This window comes from Marmota monax, unplaced genomic scaffold, assembly GCF_021218885.2.
Source record: "Marmota monax isolate L192 unplaced genomic scaffold, Marmota_monax_Labrador192_F-V1.1 WCK01_AAM20220418_F8-fsc00042, whole genome shotgun sequence".
Taxonomy (NCBI): domain Eukaryota; kingdom Metazoa; phylum Chordata; class Mammalia; order Rodentia; family Sciuridae; genus Marmota; species Marmota monax.
Genome location: NW_026693008.1, coordinates 3,027,756 through 3,046,518, shown reverse-complemented (window position 1 = coordinate 3,046,518; position 18,763 = coordinate 3,027,756). Strand labels below are relative to the sequence as shown.

General features: G+C 41.5%; 1 protein-coding gene across 2 annotated transcripts in view; it reads left to right on the top strand.

Moving 5' to 3' along the window:
* Nucleotides 1-16,792, top strand: part of Synpr (synaptoporin) — a 341,624-nt gene extending 324,832 nt beyond the window's left edge. For both annotated transcript variants that reach the window (XM_058582084.1, XM_046452949.2), the window contains 2 exons: nucleotides 8,828-9,019; nucleotides 15,080-16,792. In XM_058582084.1, the coding sequence (XP_058438067.1) occupies nucleotides 8,828-9,019; nucleotides 15,080-15,337 (450 nt within the window). In that variant the 3' untranslated portion in view covers nucleotides 15,338-16,792. The remainder of the gene's footprint in view (nucleotides 1-8,827; nucleotides 9,020-15,079) is intronic.
* The last annotated feature ends 1,971 nt before the right edge of the window (nucleotides 16,793-18,763 follow it).

Below are 18,763 nucleotides of genomic sequence, written 5' to 3'. Positions count from 1 at the left end.
TCAGCCAAGTGAACCCACTTACACTGGGATGAGGCTAGCTCTTAGTAGTATCCAGTACAGGTACTCAGTGAAAGCGTGAGCAAGAGAAAAAAGCCAAATAGAAAAAAAGCCAAAAAAAAAAAAAATATTTCACCAAACTGAAATATGGGCAAATTATCCCAATAGGTAGAAATGGAGTAATTGACTCTGTGGACCCATATCCAGTGAGGCTGGGGTGTACCACTAATGGAGAGGAGTGGAGACAAGTTTACCTGGCTCTGATGTAGTCAACTTTTCTGTCACCAAAAAGACTCCCTCTTGTATGCCTCACAGTGATCCAGGATTGGCAGCTTTATTATATTAAATTTCATTCTAGTAAAAAACCAAAAAAATTTTAACCATTTATCGGATGACAGAGTACTCCTAAAATGCTAAATGGAACCAAGGCAACAGTCTACATTAAGCCAGGCGGTTCCTTCTTTGGATGAAACTCTTTTCTTTGTTTGCTGAGCAGATACTTAGGCGGACAGCAGAAACACATCCAGATTGCATGCCAAAGTTCTCTGGGTACAGGATAAGACCAGTAGTGCAGAGTTCACTCATAAACCATTCAATGGACCATGGGAAAATGAACTTCTTAATCCTGAAGTTTCTGTGCCTCCTCTGACAACTTCATGGGGTTTTGAGGGAACCACACAGATCCAAGCAGGAGGGCTTTACGAAGCATTGGAACACCTTCAAAATGGCAGGCTGTCCACTATAAGAGGATAAACAACACAAACAAAGCCAGTAGAAGGTATCTTCAAAAGGTTAATGTAGGCACCAGGATAACCTACCAGTAAATGTTACAAATTCATCTTCCATGTACACTACTGTCTTAGAAAGATGAGGAGCAGTATTATAGACAACTGGATTCTTGTCTGCCCCATCAGAAGTCACTTCCCAAGTGTGAGCCATTTATCTCTCCTGGAACAGAAAATGGCTCCAGGATATTCAAGATGGCGGGTTAGAGAAAGGCTGCATTCCTACTGCTCTGTTGCTAGGGAGTCAAGCAGAGGGAGGTGCTTGAACCTCCAGAGACACTATAATTCACAGGGTAGAGATTCTGATGCTGAACTAAACTCAGCCAAAGGACAGCGTACCTTGCTCCACACATAAATGGGTGACGCTCAGTCTTCAGCTGTACCTTAATACAAAGCAGAGACCAAAACCCAAACTCACAACTAGACCTCAAATAGAAGTGGCTAGGGGTAGACCCCCTGATCCCACTGTGGACATCCAGTGCTACAGCAAAACCAGAATTAACACAAAGGCTCTGGATACCACACCTATGAGGCGGTCTCCATTGGATCACTCCATGACATTTTGGCCAGTAAAGACTGTTCCCTCAAAAGGGCCACACATGAAAGCAGAAAAGAAATTACTCCGGACAGAAAATGGCTCTAGGCAGCCATGAACATGGCATTCAATGACATGAATGAGAAAACCGTGTCAAGCCTTCTGATTGGGCCATGTTAGGAAATTTCCCTGACACCCTCTATCACCTGTTAATCTCCCAGCTTAACAAAGGTCCTAGGCTCCAAGTCTTGGACCAACATCTCTCACTAGAATTGGAGGTGTTTTATTTTCAACCAGACAACATTTATGTTTGCATTTTTCTTGTATTTGTGGGAAGCTATATTGCTTTAACATTTATGGAACACGTTTCATTTCTTTCTAAAATAACCTCATTTGTGCAAAGAGCATAATTGCTTTAAATGAAATATTAAGCCAAACGCAGAAGGCATGTCGATTAAATCAAAATCGTTTAGGTGGTACCCAATTGACTAAAATTTAAAGAACATCAATTAGAGTAATTGTTCACCTAGAATACACCAGAGCATTATATTCCTCCACGTTTCAGAAAGCTGGTGATATGCTACAGTAATCAAGCCTGATGTTAATTGTAAGTATTTAACCAGTCTGAGCTTCAGTCTCGTCACAAGTAAAACAGGGCAAACAGAAGGGCCTCAATTATAAGGTTAATGATGTCTATAGGCCTTAGCCGAGGGCCTGGTATAGAGGAAGCTCCCAGTGAATGGGAAAAATCCATTCCGGATTTCTTCTGATCTCCTTTGTGCCCAGGAGTTGATATCCATGCATCACCTCTGCGGGTTTCCCACCTCCTGGAGCCCCATTGGAATTTGGCCAGGGGTAGCCTCAGCAGAAAATAGGAAAATGAAAGGAAACTGGGGTCGAATATTCCCTCCCACGTCTCATTCTCTGCAAATAAACCTCAAACTCAGATTTATGCTTGAAGCCAAAAAACAAAACAATTTCAAGCTAATATATTCCCGCAGTTTTGACATGGTCTCCCCATTTTTCTTAGTTATAGGAAGCCTGGCTGGAAACTATTTTTTGAAACCCTTGGGTACAAATAGTTTTAATGCTAATGATATTTATTATTTAATCTAGTTATGGGTAATGCTGTTCACCGGGTGGAGTGGCAGACGCCTGTAATTCCAGCAGCCTAGGAGGCTGAGTTCAAAGCCAGCTTCAGCACATTAGCAAGGCACTTAGCAACTCAGTGAGACCCTGTCTCTAAATAAAATATTAAAAAGGGCTGGGGATGTGGCTCAGTGGTTAAGCAATGCTGGGTTCAACCCCTGGTACCAAAAATAAATAAATAAATAAACAAAATAATGCTGCTGATTATTTTAGGGCCATCTGAAGTTCTGCCTGGGACAGCCATTGCTATAATCAAGCTGTGTTCTGGTCACGTTGCCATATTATCTTTATTTGGTCAAATTATAAAATTGTGCTTTAAAATAAACAATCTAATGTAAAACAAGGTAAAAAGAATCTCTAACCCTGCCATTAATATTTGGTGAGTTCTTACACAATGTTATAGTCATAAAAATACAATGGGAATATTTTGTATATTCATTCATACATTCATTCATTCACTCAACAAATATGAATGATGCCTTTTCTGCCAAAACCCAGCAATAAGCAAGGTGGAAAAGTCCCTCCCTGCATGGAGCTGACGTCTTATCAGCAGAAGTTGGCAAACAAGCAAACAATTTTTCAAATTGTCAAAAGTGCTAGGTAAAGAAAATAAGGGATAGGAGGCTGAGGCAGGAGGATCCCGAGTTCAAAGCCAGCCTCAGCAACTTAGCGAGGCCCTAAGCAACTCAGTGAGACCCTGTCTCTAAATAAAATACAAAATAGGGCTGGGGATGGGGCTCAGTGGTGTCCAGAGTGCCCCTGAGTTCAATCCCTGGTACCACCCCCCCAAAAAAAAAAGAAAAAGAAAAAGAAGGGGATACATTTTAGGGAAGGTGACCGCTAGTGGGGATCTTAGAAGGTAATAAAGCAACCTACCAATCCTGTAGAAGAGCACCAAGTACAGAGGCCCCAGGCAGGAACTCACCTGGCCTGACACACAGGTTCTACCCTGAAGTTTCCACCTTGGTCCATCAGAAGCATTTCCTGTTGCATCCATTCATTTGAGAAATATCTACTGAGCACCTGCGGTGTATCATCATAGATCAAATTTCACCCATGCCATCTTTACATTTTAGCTGGAGGAGATAATGGGGACGGTTAAAAAACAAGTAATTATACACGGGTTTGAAAAGGGCAACAGGAAATTAAAACGAGGAGAGCAGAGGGTACATCTGGGGGAGCGCTGTTGGTATACAGTTGGCAAGGAAGCTTCTGGATACCATGAAACCTGAGCAGAGACTTTAAGGAAAGCAGGGGCGATCCATGTGGATATATGGGGAGGGGAACGTCCTGGGAAAACCTCTGAGCTGCACACCTTCTGGGTGGGTGTGAGCAACAGCAAGGGGCCAGTGTGGCTGCAAGGGATGGGGATGGGAGGACAGGACAGGAACCCAAATCAGAGAGGCAGTAGGCACAGCCAGATGGTGATCTCTTGGGAGCCTCTGTGTGGCCTCTGGCTTCTATTGTCAGGAAGGTGGGTGTCACTGTCCGTTTTTGAGCAGAGGATGTATGTGCAGCTCTACCTACTGTGCTGGGGTAGACAAACGTCAATAAATAATGTCCTACAGCCCTATTTTTAAGGGTTCACATTAACTTCTTTGTTCCAATGTTTTTATTTATTTATTTATTTACTTTTAGCCCTGGGGATTGAACCCAGGGGTGCTTTACCACTGAGCCACATCCTCAACCCAATTTATTTATTTTTATTATTATTATTATTATTATTATTATTATTATTATTATTATATTTTATTTAGAGACAGGGTCTCACCGAGTTGCTTAGGGCCTCGCTAAGTTGCTGAGGCTGGCTTGGAACTGGAGATCCTCCTGCCTCAGCCTCCCAAGCTTCAGGGATTGCAGGCATGCACTACGGTGCCCAGCTCATGATTTTTAAATGCTGAGGTTTGCAACCTTGCTCAAAATCTCCATCTTTCCACTTCCATAGACAGAAGTTACTCAAAGTAGATACACAGTCGTGTAAGCTCGTGCTCCATGGGTCATGCTAGTTATGGTGGTATTGCACTGACTGGTGCTGTTATTGGTGGTGGTTAAAGAGGACATTCACTGGTTCCTCACTATTTGCCAGACACAGCAATAGGCAAGTGATTTATAGCATCTGATTTCAGCCTCACAACCCTCCTATGAAACAGATACTGTTATTATCCCAATTGACAGAGAGGCAAACTGAGGCTTCAAGTGGTCTGGCAAACTCCCTACGGACACAAAGCGATCAAGTATAAAATGAAGTATTCAAACCCAGGCCTGTCCGGGGACAGAGTCTGAGCTTTTAACTCATTTAAGAGATCATCTGTACAGATCTCTCTTTCGGAGATGAAACTAGAAAGTAAAAGAATGAATCCGCTTCCAAAAGCACTGTACTAAGTACGACCATATAAATCTTTGGTTTCAATTATAGTTTCTTTCCTGAAAATGCTTCATTACTATTTTTCATAGTAAATTAAGCAATACCTCAAGAACTTCTTTTGAAAAACAATTTAGTGTACTTGTTTTGAAAGAGAGATCATAGCCAGGCATAGTGGTGCACACCTGTAATCCCAGCCACGCAGGAGGCTGAGCCAGGAGGATTGAAAGTGCAAGGCCAGTCTCAGCAACTTAGTGAGGCCCCAAGCAACATAGAGAGACTCTATCTCTAAATAAAAAATAAAGAAGGGCTGAGGATGTGGCTCAGTGTCTAAGCACCTCTGGCTTCAGTCCTCAGTACCAAAAAATAATAATAATAAAAATCATGGAATTGGTGGGTTCACAGGAATGACTCCTATTTGGGGAGTAGGAAGTAATAGCTTCCATCCGGACATCATTCCTTAAGTAAAAATAAAAAGTAAATAAGAAGGAAGACTTTCATTCCTTCAAGGAGACATGAGAAGCAGCATAGAGTAGCAGTCCCTGGAGGCAGATGGACAGGCTTAGGATCCCAGACCCTGCATCTACCCACTTGTGACTAGGACAGTTATGTCACCTCTTGGTACACCATTTTCCCCCACAGCAAAATGGGACAGGATTATTATTAGAATTAAATGAGTGGATGCATATGAACTTAGAAAAATACTCACTAAATGTTGGGCATTATGAGGATTTAAACTAATAAATATAAAAGCTTTCACATGATTTTCTCCAATCTCCAACTGAGAGGTCTTCACAGAATTCTTTTCTGATTCCACCATCCTACTGGCCTTTTTTAAAAAAATTTATCGTTCTTTTTAGTTACACATAACTATAGAATACATTTTGACATATTATACATACATGGAGTCTAACTTTCCATTCTTGTGGTTGGACATGATGTGGTCGTGTGTTCACATATGAACATGGGAAAGTTCTGTCCCACTCATTCTACTGTCTTTCCCATTCCCAACCCCCTCTCTCTTCCCCCATTCCCCTGTCCAATCTGGTGAACCTCCATTCCTCCCTGCCCCCTGCCTATTGTGAGTCAGTATCCGCATATTAGAGAGAACACACAACCTTTGTTTTTGTGAGCTTGGCTTATTTCACTTAGCAAGATAGTCTCCAGCTCCATCCATTTACAGGCAAATGCCATAATTTCATTCTTCTTTATGGCTGAGTAATATTCTATTGTGTATATATACCACATTTTCTTAATCCATTTACCTGTTGAAGAGCACCAAAGTTGATTCTATAGCTTAGCTATTGTGAATTGGGCTGCTGTAAACATCAATGTAGCTGTGTCACGGTAGTATGCTGATCCTACTGGCCTTTTAATAAGACTTTTTGTAAATATGATAAGTGTAGATAATGACCACCACAGTCCCATGGTCAGAATATGATGGTCAATATGGGCCCATAATCAATATGTAATTGAAAAGATCAAAGTCCCTGATTTGCATGTTTTTATCCTCCATAAGACTACACAAGTCTTTGGCACATTAATCAAAATTTACTATTTGAGTGCATGAATATATGAATGAATGAAGATTCAAATTGTAGGTAAACAGGAAATTATGATTTGACAGTTTATCTGGCCTATTTATTTGTAACCATTCCTCCAATTTCTAGTTCAAACCCATCACTTGAGTTTCTGTGTTCCAAATGTTCTTATTAATGTTGAAGCAATTGTAGATGGCATATTCATTTGCATGTTGGTTGACACTTTGCCTCATTCCAAAAAGAACTTAAGGTGGTGTATAAGGGTTTATAAAACTCAAGATGTAACTAATCAAAAATAAGAAGGAAAGAAAGATGAGTATAAAAAATAATTAAAAATACCATGCCCTAGCCGGGCATGATGGTGCACACTTGTAATCCCAGTGGCTCAGGAGGCTGAGGTAGGTGGATCTCGAGTTCAAAGCCAGCCTCAGCAAAAGCAAGGTGCTAAGCAACTGAGTGAGACCATGTCTCTAAATAAAATACAAAATAGGGCTGGGAATGTGGCTCAGTGGTCGAGTGCCCCTGAGTTCAATCCCCAGTACCCCATAAAAACAAATACTATGCCCTAAAAACCGTGTGAATAAATTGTGGATTGACCCAAATATTCTAGAGCCAACACAAAAAGGTAAACTGTTACAAGATTCAGAACAGTCCCTGGATGAAAAGAGACCAGTTGCTCCAAAGGTTTAGCCATTGATAGTTATAAAACTCTCTGAAACATTCACCACAAAGGTCCCCCTATCACATCCAGGCTCATTCAGCACCTGAGCAGTGTCAGAGTCCCCAGTGCAGATCACAGAAGCTTGATGAGAAGTCATTTATCCCCAGGGACAACAGGACCCAGGCAAATCAGAAGCTCCTGCCCTTGGGTAGGAAAGAAACAGTCCAAGATTTTTGCTCGGGACAGGACTTACTATCTAGAATAAAAAGAGCAGCCTATTTCTTTCTTTTTATTTTCTTATTTTTTATTTATTTATTTATTTATTTATTTATTTATTTTTGGTACTGGGAATTGAACCTGAGCCACATCCCCAGCCCTTTTTTTATTTTTTATTTCGAGACAGGGTCTCTCTGAGTTGCTTAGGGCCTCGCTAAGTTGCTGAGACTGGATTTGAATTTGCCATCCTCCTGCCTCAGCCTCCCAAGCCACTGAGATTATAGGCATGTGCCACCGCGGCCAGCCAAGAGAGGACTGTTTTTTGGATGTATCAAAGGTATTACATTTCTTTCTGGGTTGGTGTTTCTTTTAGTTATTTTAGGTAAACAGCATGTAACATTTTTGTAGTTGTCAAATGAAAGCACACTAAATCTAAAAAAGGGTCTGTTAGGACATGGACTGTGCTCAAGTCTTGGACAGTGACTCCCACCTCTCCTTCCATGAGAGAGGACGTGGTAACTAGTCCCTAATACATGGAGTCTAACTCCCCATTCTTGTGGTTGTACATAATGTGGAGTTTCACGGGTCGTGAGTTCGTAGGTGAACATAGGAGGGTTCTGTCCCATTAGAGAATTCTGTCTCTGAAATAGTCGACCCCTTACATCGTAGAGATTTTTTTGTTGTTGTTGTTAAAAATAAAGAAGCTTTTTCCCCTACAAACGGTGGTTTTTAGAGTCAGACCCGGATATGAATTCTGGTTCTGTCACTTCCTAAGTGTTATCTTGGACCTCCTGGAAGCTCAGTGTCCCCATCTCTAAAATAAGTCCTACAAATACAGTCTAACATGATTATTGTAAGAATGATTTTATATAAAACCTCTCATCCACAGTAGGCACAAAATATTATAGCTATTATTGCCTTCCATGTAACAGTGTTCCTGGGCTAACATAGATAATGCATAGGTGTGTTAAACCAACAAGTGGATAAATGGATGGATACTACCATCCAGGGACTCCAAGAACTGCTAAACTCTAACTCTTTAAAGCCATCAGAGCTTGGTGGGTAAGAGCTAGGACTCAGTAGTCAGAAAGCCTTGGACGGCTCTTAGAATAATGATAAGAACTTTCTTGCCAGGTATGGTGGCCCACACCTGTGATCTTAGCAACTCAGGAGGCTGAGGTAGGAGGATCGTGGGTTCAAAGCCAGCCTCAGCAACCTAGTGAGACCCTTAACAACACAGCGAGAGCCTGTCTCAAAATAAAAAATTAAAAAGGCTCAGTGGTTAAATCATTGTTATATACTTATGATAAGGGATGTTGTAGGATCTATCAGATGAGGATTATATAGTCCTTGGCATTGTTCCTGAGACATGGTGAGCATTCAATGACTATTACTATTATTGTATATTTTATGTCAGTATGAATATCATCAATCTTCATTATCCAACATCTCTCTCTTGTTCCTCCTGCTGTGGGATCTTGGAATTTTTCTAAAAGGCAAAGCAAGTAGTTATATAAAGTAGTTGACTTGTTCCTAGAACTCACGTCCATTTTCTTTTCCTGCTCAATCTCTGCTCTGTAGGACTTCATCGTTACCGTGGTCTTCTCCTTCTTGTGGTTGGTGGGCTCATCCGCGTGGGCCAAAGGACTGTCTGATGTCAAAGTCGCCACAGATCCCAAGGAAGTCTTGCAACTCATGTCAGCTTGCAAGCAGCAGTCCAACAAGTGCATGGCTGTCCACAGCCCTGTCATGTCCAGCTTGAACACTTCGGTGGTGAGTCGGTTTCCCTCGCTGCTTAACCTCCCAGATCTCCATTTGCCCAATGACTAAGAAAAGCACCTCCAGAGTTGGATGGTAAATGTCTGCCTCCCAAACTAGGCCAGTGGAATGGTAGTAGTGCACTCCACGAGCAAGACCGTCCTTTGGTCCTCAAGTTTTTTTATCATAAGAATCTATACACTCCAGGGCCACCGACTGACAGACTTCTTAATAGAAACCCAGCAGGTATTAGCAGCTACTGCTTAGATGACTGTCAAGTCAAAATTCTAAGCCAAAAGCAGACATGGAATCTAAACATTAAGGCTGCCACCTGCCAGAAGTTTAAAGGGATTTTTGATGGCATAGAAGTTATCTGGGAGGGAAACATTATTCAAACCCCACATAGAATACACTCAACTGACTGGAGAAGAAAATACTCAAACTTAATAAGATACAAAAGAAATTATATGGCATACAAACGTGCCAGGAATAGTTATGGTCATTTTTTTTTTTAAATCTTCTCTATCCTCTTGGTTTAGTTGCTTAATAGCTTTAGAAAAGATGTACTCTATGGGTTGAGGATGGTCAAATATTGTCATCAGGTATGTCGCTTTTACAGGAAGAGAGAAAATCTGACAGTTAGCAGGGATGCTAAATTGGATTCTTAATTTATAAGGCTAAGACTTGTATTATTCCCAATAAAGAAGCTGTGTCTGAAAAAAGACAGAAGCTATAACAGCAGCACAAAATAGTTTGTATCGAAGAATAGGAAGCTCAGCAGTGTTTGTTAAAGGAACAACATTCTTTAGCAACCTTAGAAATAATTATTTTTGCTCCAAGGTTAACCTGTGTTTCTACAGCTTTTTGGAATTCAATCTGAGAAGCTTCTGGGGAGAGAACTGAGATTGAAATACAGGTGTTTAACCCCCCAGCCCTATTTTGTATTTTATTTAGAGAAAGGGTCTCACTGAGTTGCTGAGGGCCTCACTAAGTTGCTGAGGGTGGCTTTGAACTGAGATCCTCCTGCCTCAGCCTCCCCAGCCTCTGGGATTACAAGGGTGTGCCACCCTGCCCAACTTGGGAATGCTCTTACAATGCAGGAAAAGGTTGCTCCTCTGCTCCCGGTGATTTTACCACTGATTCCTGCTTTGGTGAGATAGTAACCATGGAAACAAACCATATATGAGGACCTCACAATCATTTCTATTGATTGCTGGCCTCACCTGTAGATAACTGCTTTGAGGTATGCATTAACATAAGCAGTATTACTTATTCTACTTTGTTTTATAGACAGTGTTTAATGAAAGTGATTATAACTCGGTTCTCAAAACCTAAGAGAACAAAGATAAAACTGTTTGATGTGTTTGTTAGTTTGATAACCAGTCTCCAAAAAATTGTGAGAACCTACAGTGTCCTTTAAATTCTACTTCTAGTGTCTTCAATGATTTTTAGTCTAGAAGACAGGAATTCAGAATGAAAAAACAAGGTGATTGTTAAAGTTATGTATCCATAGCTGTTTCTCATAACAGAAAAGTCACTTAAAGCTGGCTAAAGCACAAGTCTTTGTACCCCTAAAGTCTATTCTTTGAGCCCCACTTCTGATACCAATATCTATATATGTTCAAATATTTGGACTGCAAATAAGAGAAACTGACTCTAACTTCATCTTGGAGAAAATAAAAAATAAAAAAAAACAGTTTTGGGGAAGATATCAAATGGCTCATGAACACGATGAGATTTGAAAACACAAAGGCAAATCTTGAGGAGAATCAGAGTTCCAGATGCCGGATACTAAAGAATAGTCCCTCTGAGTTGCCACTAGTGGAAATTTTTACCTAACTTTGCATTTTTCTTCCAGGTTTGCATTAAGTTCCAGGAGAGAGCTCTAGCCACTGAGGTGGAACACGGCTCTGCCAACGAAATCAGATTCGTATTTCCAAAATCAAAGGAACGAGTTCAAAGCCAGCCTCAGCCAAACACAATAAATTTTTTTAAATTACAAATTTGCCTTCAAGTCATATGGATAGTTTATGCAAAATGGAAAATAATTGGAAAAATACTATCACGTTGCCTTGCCAGCGTAGAATACAAGGCCAAGAACCAAAATATCATTGGGAAATGGAACAGGTTTTATCTCCCACTCTTTTCCTTACCTCTTTCTGGAGCTTTGTGTTTTTCTGTTGAAAGAGAATATCTGTTTCATTATTGTCTCTTTCCAGATAGACTTTTACTTTTTCCCCATACCCACAACAGAAGAAAACACCTCACAGTTTCTAAGTTTATATTTGCTGTTAAAGAAAACTTGGGCTAGGTGCATGCCTGTAATCCCAGCAGCTCGGGAGGCTGAAGTAGGAGGATCTCAAGTTCAAAGTCAACTTCAGCAAAAGCGAGGCCCTAAGCAACTCAGTGAGACCCTGTCTCTAAGTAAAATACAAAATAGGGCTGGGGAGGGGGCTCAGTGGTTGAGTGCCCCTGAGTTCAATCCCTGGTATACCATCCCCCACCCCACCCAAGTAAAAAGGAAGAGAAAGTTTGGAACGAGCTACACTCACTCAGTTCCAATTCCAGACACCTGGTAGAGAACCCACCTGAGGTCTGCTGTGCACCTTTGTCTTGTCTTTGGGGAGTCTGTCATCTAAATACAGCTGATAGCACTCACTCTCCTGGGCCAGAGCAAGTTTTAGAGAAGGAGCCAGACACACACCACAGTAGGTGACATCTTCCAACAAAGGGTCAGGAAATAATCATCTTATCTTCCACCTTAGTAACAAACTTACTTTCTTCAAAGCACTTTGGCATCTCTCATTTCATAATGACACATAAAGGTAGATGAGCTATAATGCCCCTGCATGGAGCTGAGGTTAAGGGACCTGTGTCAAGTTTCCAGATTAATGTCTAAAAGTCAAAATTCTAAAAGGCCAGAACTGGAGCCAAAATGTCCAAATGCTGTTGCCACGGAATACAGCTGCATGAACGATGCTGGAGTCACTCTGCCAGGGTTTGAGTCCCGGCTGCACCATGCAATAACTGACTGTCTATCCTTGGACAATGTGATTCAGTTATCTGAAACTTAGTCTCACCACCGGGAAAACAGGCCTAATTATAGAACAGACCTCAAGACTATTGGAAGATTTTGGTAAGACAATATATGAAAAATACTTAATATGACTTAACGTGGTGCCCAGTATATAGTTAATGCTAGGTAAAAGTCAACTCAAAGTGCCTAAAAAATACACTCAGCTGGACACAATGCCACATACCTATAATCCTAGCTGCTGGGGGTGCTAGGTTGCTGAGGCAGGAGGATCACGAGTTCAAAGCCAGCCTCAGCCACTTAGCGAGGCCCTCAGCAACTCAGTGAGACCCTGTCTCTAAAGAAAATACAAAAATGGGCTGATGGTGTGACTCAGTGGTTAAATGCCCCTGGATTCAATCCCTAGTACCCAGGGAAAAAAATGTATATACTCATTTTCTCTAATATTATTAAGTGTTAGAGGCCAGCGAGATGTAGGGAGATGGGATTTATTTTAATCTCTCAGTTCTTATCAAGCTTATCCTTAGTATATCCATAATTTTGATTTCTACTTCTCCATCTTCACTTCAGACAAACATGGCACGTCTTTTTGGATAATCTCGACTTCATCTCCCTGTTCTTTCTTGTGCTAGGGATAGTCTCTTTCGAGCTCTCTCTCTGTTGTCCCCACCTCTGAAGTTGAATCAAAATTCTTCCCCTAGTTTCATTGCAACAAAATGGCAAAAAAATACTTAGGAAGCCATGTATCCCTGAAATGTGCCCATCGAGAGACCTGTGATACCTCTGTGACTGACCCAGGAACCTCGGCTATCAGAGGGATGCCTTCTGTTCTTACTTTTAAGTTGCATTTCCCTGATTTCTAGGTTCTTCTTGAGCATCCCTTTGGAATTTAAAAAAAAAAAAAACTGTAACAACATGGAAAAGGGAGAGACCAAAGATATACACAACAACCTGGGCTTGGAAGTGCACACCTGTAATCCCAGCGGCTCTGGAGGCTGGGGCAGGAGGATTGTGAGTTCAAAGCCAGCCTCAGCAACTTAGCGAGGCCCTAAGCAACTCAGGGAGACCCTGTCTCTAAATAAAATACAAAATAGGGCTGGGTATGGGGCTCAGGGATCGAGTGGCCTGGATTTTTAATTCCCCCAATTTATAGGCAACAGATAAAATTATAGCCTTGGACAGAGCTATCTCTTCATATCTGAAAAGATCCCTTAATAATTTTTCCACTTATATATTGGCATATACTTACAAAGGTACAATTTAGTCAAGTTCTCCCTTCTCATGCCAAATATCCAGTTACTGTACACAGGGTTGAAATGCCCTGAATGCAAATTAGAGTTTTGACTGTGATTACATGATTCATTTCCATCAAGCAACTATTACACCTGATTTATGTTTTGTGTCTTCCTCAGCAATAGCGAGGGACATGTCACAAAATTGATCCTCAATATTAAAGGAAAGATTTGGAATAGGAAAGAAGAAGGAGGAAGGGAGAGAAGGAGGTTCTAATAAACCAGTCTTCATTAGATCAAGTTACTCTGTTTTAACTGTTTTTCACCTGTCAAGAATATAGCCTCATGGTCAAAACTCACTTTGATTTATGTGGCAGCAAAAGAGTTACAATTGGTGGAAATATTTTAAAGTGATTCAGAGCATCGTTTACCATGTAACACAAATATGTCGGGCCACCTTCACATATTGTCTTTAGTTCTCCAAACTATCCCCCAAAGAAAGAATTATTATCTTCTTTCCAAATAAGAATAAAAACCTGAGGTCTAAGGTTCAAGTTGCAGAGCAAGAAGGCAAGTGCCCAGGCCACTCAAATTTCAACTCCCACAGAGATCACTCCAAGTCCCACATTCAGCTAGTCGGCATGTGGTCTAATGACCCACCTGATGCTGCAATAAGGAAATGTCTTAGTAAGCAGTCCCCAACATCTCTACACTAGCATCTCTCTACCTCTGTGTTAGACTTTAATATTATCTCTTTAATATTATACTTTAATTATTATACTTTTAATATCATACTTTAATATTATCTCTTTCATATTATCTCGATAGACTTTAATATTATCTCAGTTGGTATTATACTAACCTAATCTGTCTCCAACATGAAATTGTCCAAACAGGCTACTGTGATTCATTCCCAAGTCAACCAACCAGTCTTGGAAAAGGTGGCAGAAGAACCATGTGATGGGGACTTCTTTTTGAGCCTGTTGCAGTAGCAAATAGCTCTGTAGCCACGAAGACTTGGGCCCTGGAGAAATACCACCTGGTCCTCTGACTCAATAAAACCCTTCTGGAGAGTAAAAGAAACCTGCATAGGAAAGCCTCATATTCCAGTTCTTCAGGAAGCATTTTCTATCTCTCTGAAACCTCACCTCTTTCTGGGTCTGCTCTTGGCATTCTTTTCTGAATGTGAGAGACACAGAAGTACAACTCTGCAGAGCCTCAAACTCTGTGCCTATATCAAGATTGCTCCATGTTTATTTAAAAATCAAATCATTTTCTATCATTATAATAAGTGGGAAAGTAGTATCTATAGCCAGTAGCCTTATAAATTAACATATCATTACTAAAGAGAAAATATTGCACCCTACACCACCTGATGGTAATCCTATATACCATGAGGAATTCCTCATTTGCAGATATACTGATGGCTTAGGTAAGGGCTCAGGCTATCAGACAGAAGAGGGTTTAAATCCCAGATCTCTTTACCAAGTCATGTGACCTTGGACCAGAATCCACTTCATTAATATGGGCCTAATAATTGCACTGTCAGCTTCGACTGAGGGAATCAATCCATATAAAGTCCTTTACCCAGTGCCTGGCTTACAGCAGGCCTTTACTAGAAACCAGATATTCTAAATGAAATTGTGATTTCAAATGGAAGATCAGACCAGGTCTGGGTCATGGGGCCTCCATGTTAAAGCAAAAAAACATCCATTATACTCTGAAGGATTTTTCTGAAACTGAGTTTTTTTTTTTTCCCTAGCATTTCTGTCTAATCTATCAACTCATTTGCCCTGATTCTCCCCTCAGGTCTTTGGATTCTTGAATTTTATCCTCTGGGCTGGAAACATCTGGTTTGTTTTCAAGGAGACCTGCTGGCATTCCTCGGGACAGAGATACCTCTCGGACCCCATGGAGAAGCATTCCAGCAGCTATAATCAAGGCGGGTACAACCAAGAGAGCTATGGGTCTAGCAGTGGGTACAACCAGCAGGCGAGTTTGGGGCCATCCTCAGACGAGTTTGGCCAACAGCCTAGTGGTCCCACCTCCTTCACCAATCAGATTTAGCAGAGTAGCTTTTGCAGTCTTCTGGAGAAGGTCTCACCACCTTCCACTTCAGTGGCAGAGGAATTTTTTAAGAGTTCCCATCAATTATTCATGCAGATAGTGTTGAATGTAAGTCAGAGATGTGTAGTCCTCATTAAAGCAGAGAGGCCTGGGTCGTGATAAATGATACTTAGAGATGAGACGACGTGGGGAGATATATTATTTATCACAGATGGCTAATTGGAGAGTACCTTGTTAAATCCACAGATACTTTTATGGTCATTTTATATGTGTGGTAGAGATCGTAGAAGCATTTTGTAGCTTAAAGTCTCCAGTAGGTAATATGCATAAAGTCAATTAAATAGCATTGAGTTTTCCTATGCATTTTGATGCAAAAGACATTTTAATGATTCCTAGGAAACAATTTGATGTATAACAACATTGCATGCATTATTATTTTTTAGTTTTTAGACCCTGTATGATGCAAATCTCTAACTACTTATTTCAGGCAATTACTGTATTTTTTTTCACTTGATGAATCAATGCTCATATTATTTAGTGCATGAATAAGCATTTCTCACACAGTAAACATTTGAATTATATTTACGAAGTTTTTCCAGTTTGCACTATGAATTTGTCAAAAGGATGTTTAAAGAAACATACTCATTACTTTGTATACCTTTGCAAATTTGTCTTTCTGGCTTTACCTAAGTTCTGGATGCATTGTAACTAAGAATTGTGTTGTTGTTGTTGTTGTTTTTCTTATTAGTAGACAGTGTTACATATGGTAACTGCCCAATATTTATCCTATTTGCTTATCTAAGTATTTACATTCTGGTAAATTTCTATGGTGTTTTGTGGCTCTTATCCTGTGGACCATGCCTAATAAAGCCCAGTAACTGTCTGAGCTCAAACAGTGATATGTTCATAGAATACTGGAGATGCAGATTTAGATACCATAGTTAAGATGTTGCTATTCTAAAGTATTAGTGTAGAAAGGAAATTCTGTAGATCTATGTAGACCAATCAAACATTTTAATCCTATCTATTTATAAAGCTAATATGTTCTTCAATCCAATTATTGAAAATTCTCAAGTCACAGCTCAACAGATTTACTAATTCTGCTTTGAGTGTCACCGATAAATTAAAAATGGCTTCCAGGTGCCACTCTGTATCCCAAAGAGGGTTCTCATGAAATATTCCCTAGAATGTATTCATTACCAAGAAAATGCCAATCTTCTCCTCTTTATTTTAATTCAATTGAAACACCAGAGCCTGGATGGTAAGGAAAGCTAAGCATCTGTATTTCCAGGTAAAAGTTGTTATTTGTGTACAAACTTTGTGTGATCTGTGATGTGAGAGCATATAGCACAAAATAGCCTTGTGTCTTGGGTGATATCTGTGACCCTCTCTTGATCCTGTTGGATAAATGTGTATTGTGATATCTATTTGACCTTAATAAAGTTATTACACACATTGCTGACAGTGCAGTGAATGACAGTAGTGCTACCCGGCCAGCTGACCAGTGAAAAGAACAGGGGTTAAATACAGTGTCTCTAGTCTCTCCCCCTCTGCTTGTGTCCTGAGCCCAGGTGTGAAGGTTGGATGTGAGGTGTCCCCCAAAAGTTCAAGTGTGAGACGGTGCAAGAAGGTCCAGAGGCGACATGACTGGGTTGTGAGAGCCTTAACCCAACCAGTGAATGAACCCCTGATGGGATTAACTGGGTGGTGGCTGGAGGCAGGTGGGTGTGGCTGGAGGAGGGGGCATTGGGGGCGTGGCTTTGGGGTCTCTATTTGTCTCTGGAGAGTGGAGTTTCTCTCTACTTCTGATCACTATGTGAGCTGCTTCCCTCCACCACACTCTTCCTCCATGATGTCCTGCCTCCCCTCGAGCCCCGAGGAGTGGAGCCTGCTGTCTACAGATTGGGACCTCTGAAACCCTGAGCCCCCAAGTAAAGTTTTCCTCCTTCATAGTTGTGCTGGTCGGGTCTTTTAGTCGCAGCAGTGAAAAAGCTGACTAACACACCAGGGTTGTTCATTCAGTCACTCCCCCATTCTAAGACCTTCTGTGCCCCTGTCACCGTGCATGTCTCTGGGGACATAATAATGAGAAAACCCAGAAACAGGCTGTTCATTATGAAGCTTATGTTCTATTAGGAGAGACAGACGTTACAATCATCAAACCCCAATTATGCCGAGTACAACAATGAGACACAGGATCCCAGGATCCCATGGGAACATCTATCAGAAGGACTTGAGCTAGTTAGGGAGAAGCCCAGGAGCCTTGTACCTGAGCACTGAGACCAAATGACAAAGGACAGGTAACTTATTAACAAAGAAAAGGAAAGGTGTTGGTAGCACCTAATACAGCCTCTGCGGGAGGGGAAAGATCACACTTTCCAACACAAGCAATCACCCCCTGGACAGTTCTCTTCCTGCCTTTTGGTCATCTTTTGATCAGTGTAGACAGGTTGGGAAGAGGGGGGCATGAGAAGAAGGAAAACCTAAATTCCTTAAAGGGGCAGGACACCCCCATTCCTTCGGGCACCATCTCTGTGGGTTCTCTCTCTCTCTCTCTCTCTCTCTCTCTCTCTCTGTCTTTTAAATCAGATTTACTTTTTGCTCTTGCTTCGGCATTTCTCAGGTGTTTAATCTTCAACACTGGGGTAATAAGGACCTGATCCTCATTTTCAAGATCAATATCAACACTAACAAGGTTTAACAAGGACTCGGGGAGAGGGAAGCAGGTCCTGGGGGGGGGGGGGAGAATTCCCTGGCAAAGGGCTTTGATGATGGACGAAGGAGGAATACATAAGGTTGCACTGGGAGATGAAGGAGGAGGGCTTGCCCGGAGGTGTGGCTGTGACTGGTGCCCGGGTGAAATCTTCTCAAAGGCCATAATTAGGAATTCTAGCTTGATCCTAAGGAAGCTAAGGGAAAGCACTGATTTTAAGCAGGACACAATGAGATTAGCATTTTGGAAGGATCTCGATGGCTGAGGGGCAGAAGAGAATAGGAAAAGAAGGCATCCTGTGCCCAGGGAATGAGGCTCTCCCTCCTGACCTCTGTTGGCCGTGGCCTGGGAGAGGGAGGGGGCACTGGTGCGTTCTTCCCAGAGTGTCTCTCCCCATTTCCTGGGACAATGGCCAGGGCTGACTTTCTTCAGCCCTGTCCAGGAGGAGAGAGTGTCCTCTGCTTCATAAACTGTCATGAACTCTCCAAAGCAGAGAAATCATCCTAGCCAGCAGTGATTTTGAGCGGCGTTAGCAGTTCCCCAGCACAGTGGGCGCTGGCGAATGGAGAGCACCACCCTCCCTGGTTGGGCTAGAGGCGGGCTTCCACACTCCACTGCAGGTGTGCAATAAAAATGCGGCTGTAATCCAACAGGGATGTCACTAAACTGGTTTTATTCCTCCAAGTTTCAAGAAAACAGCAGTAGATCTGGCC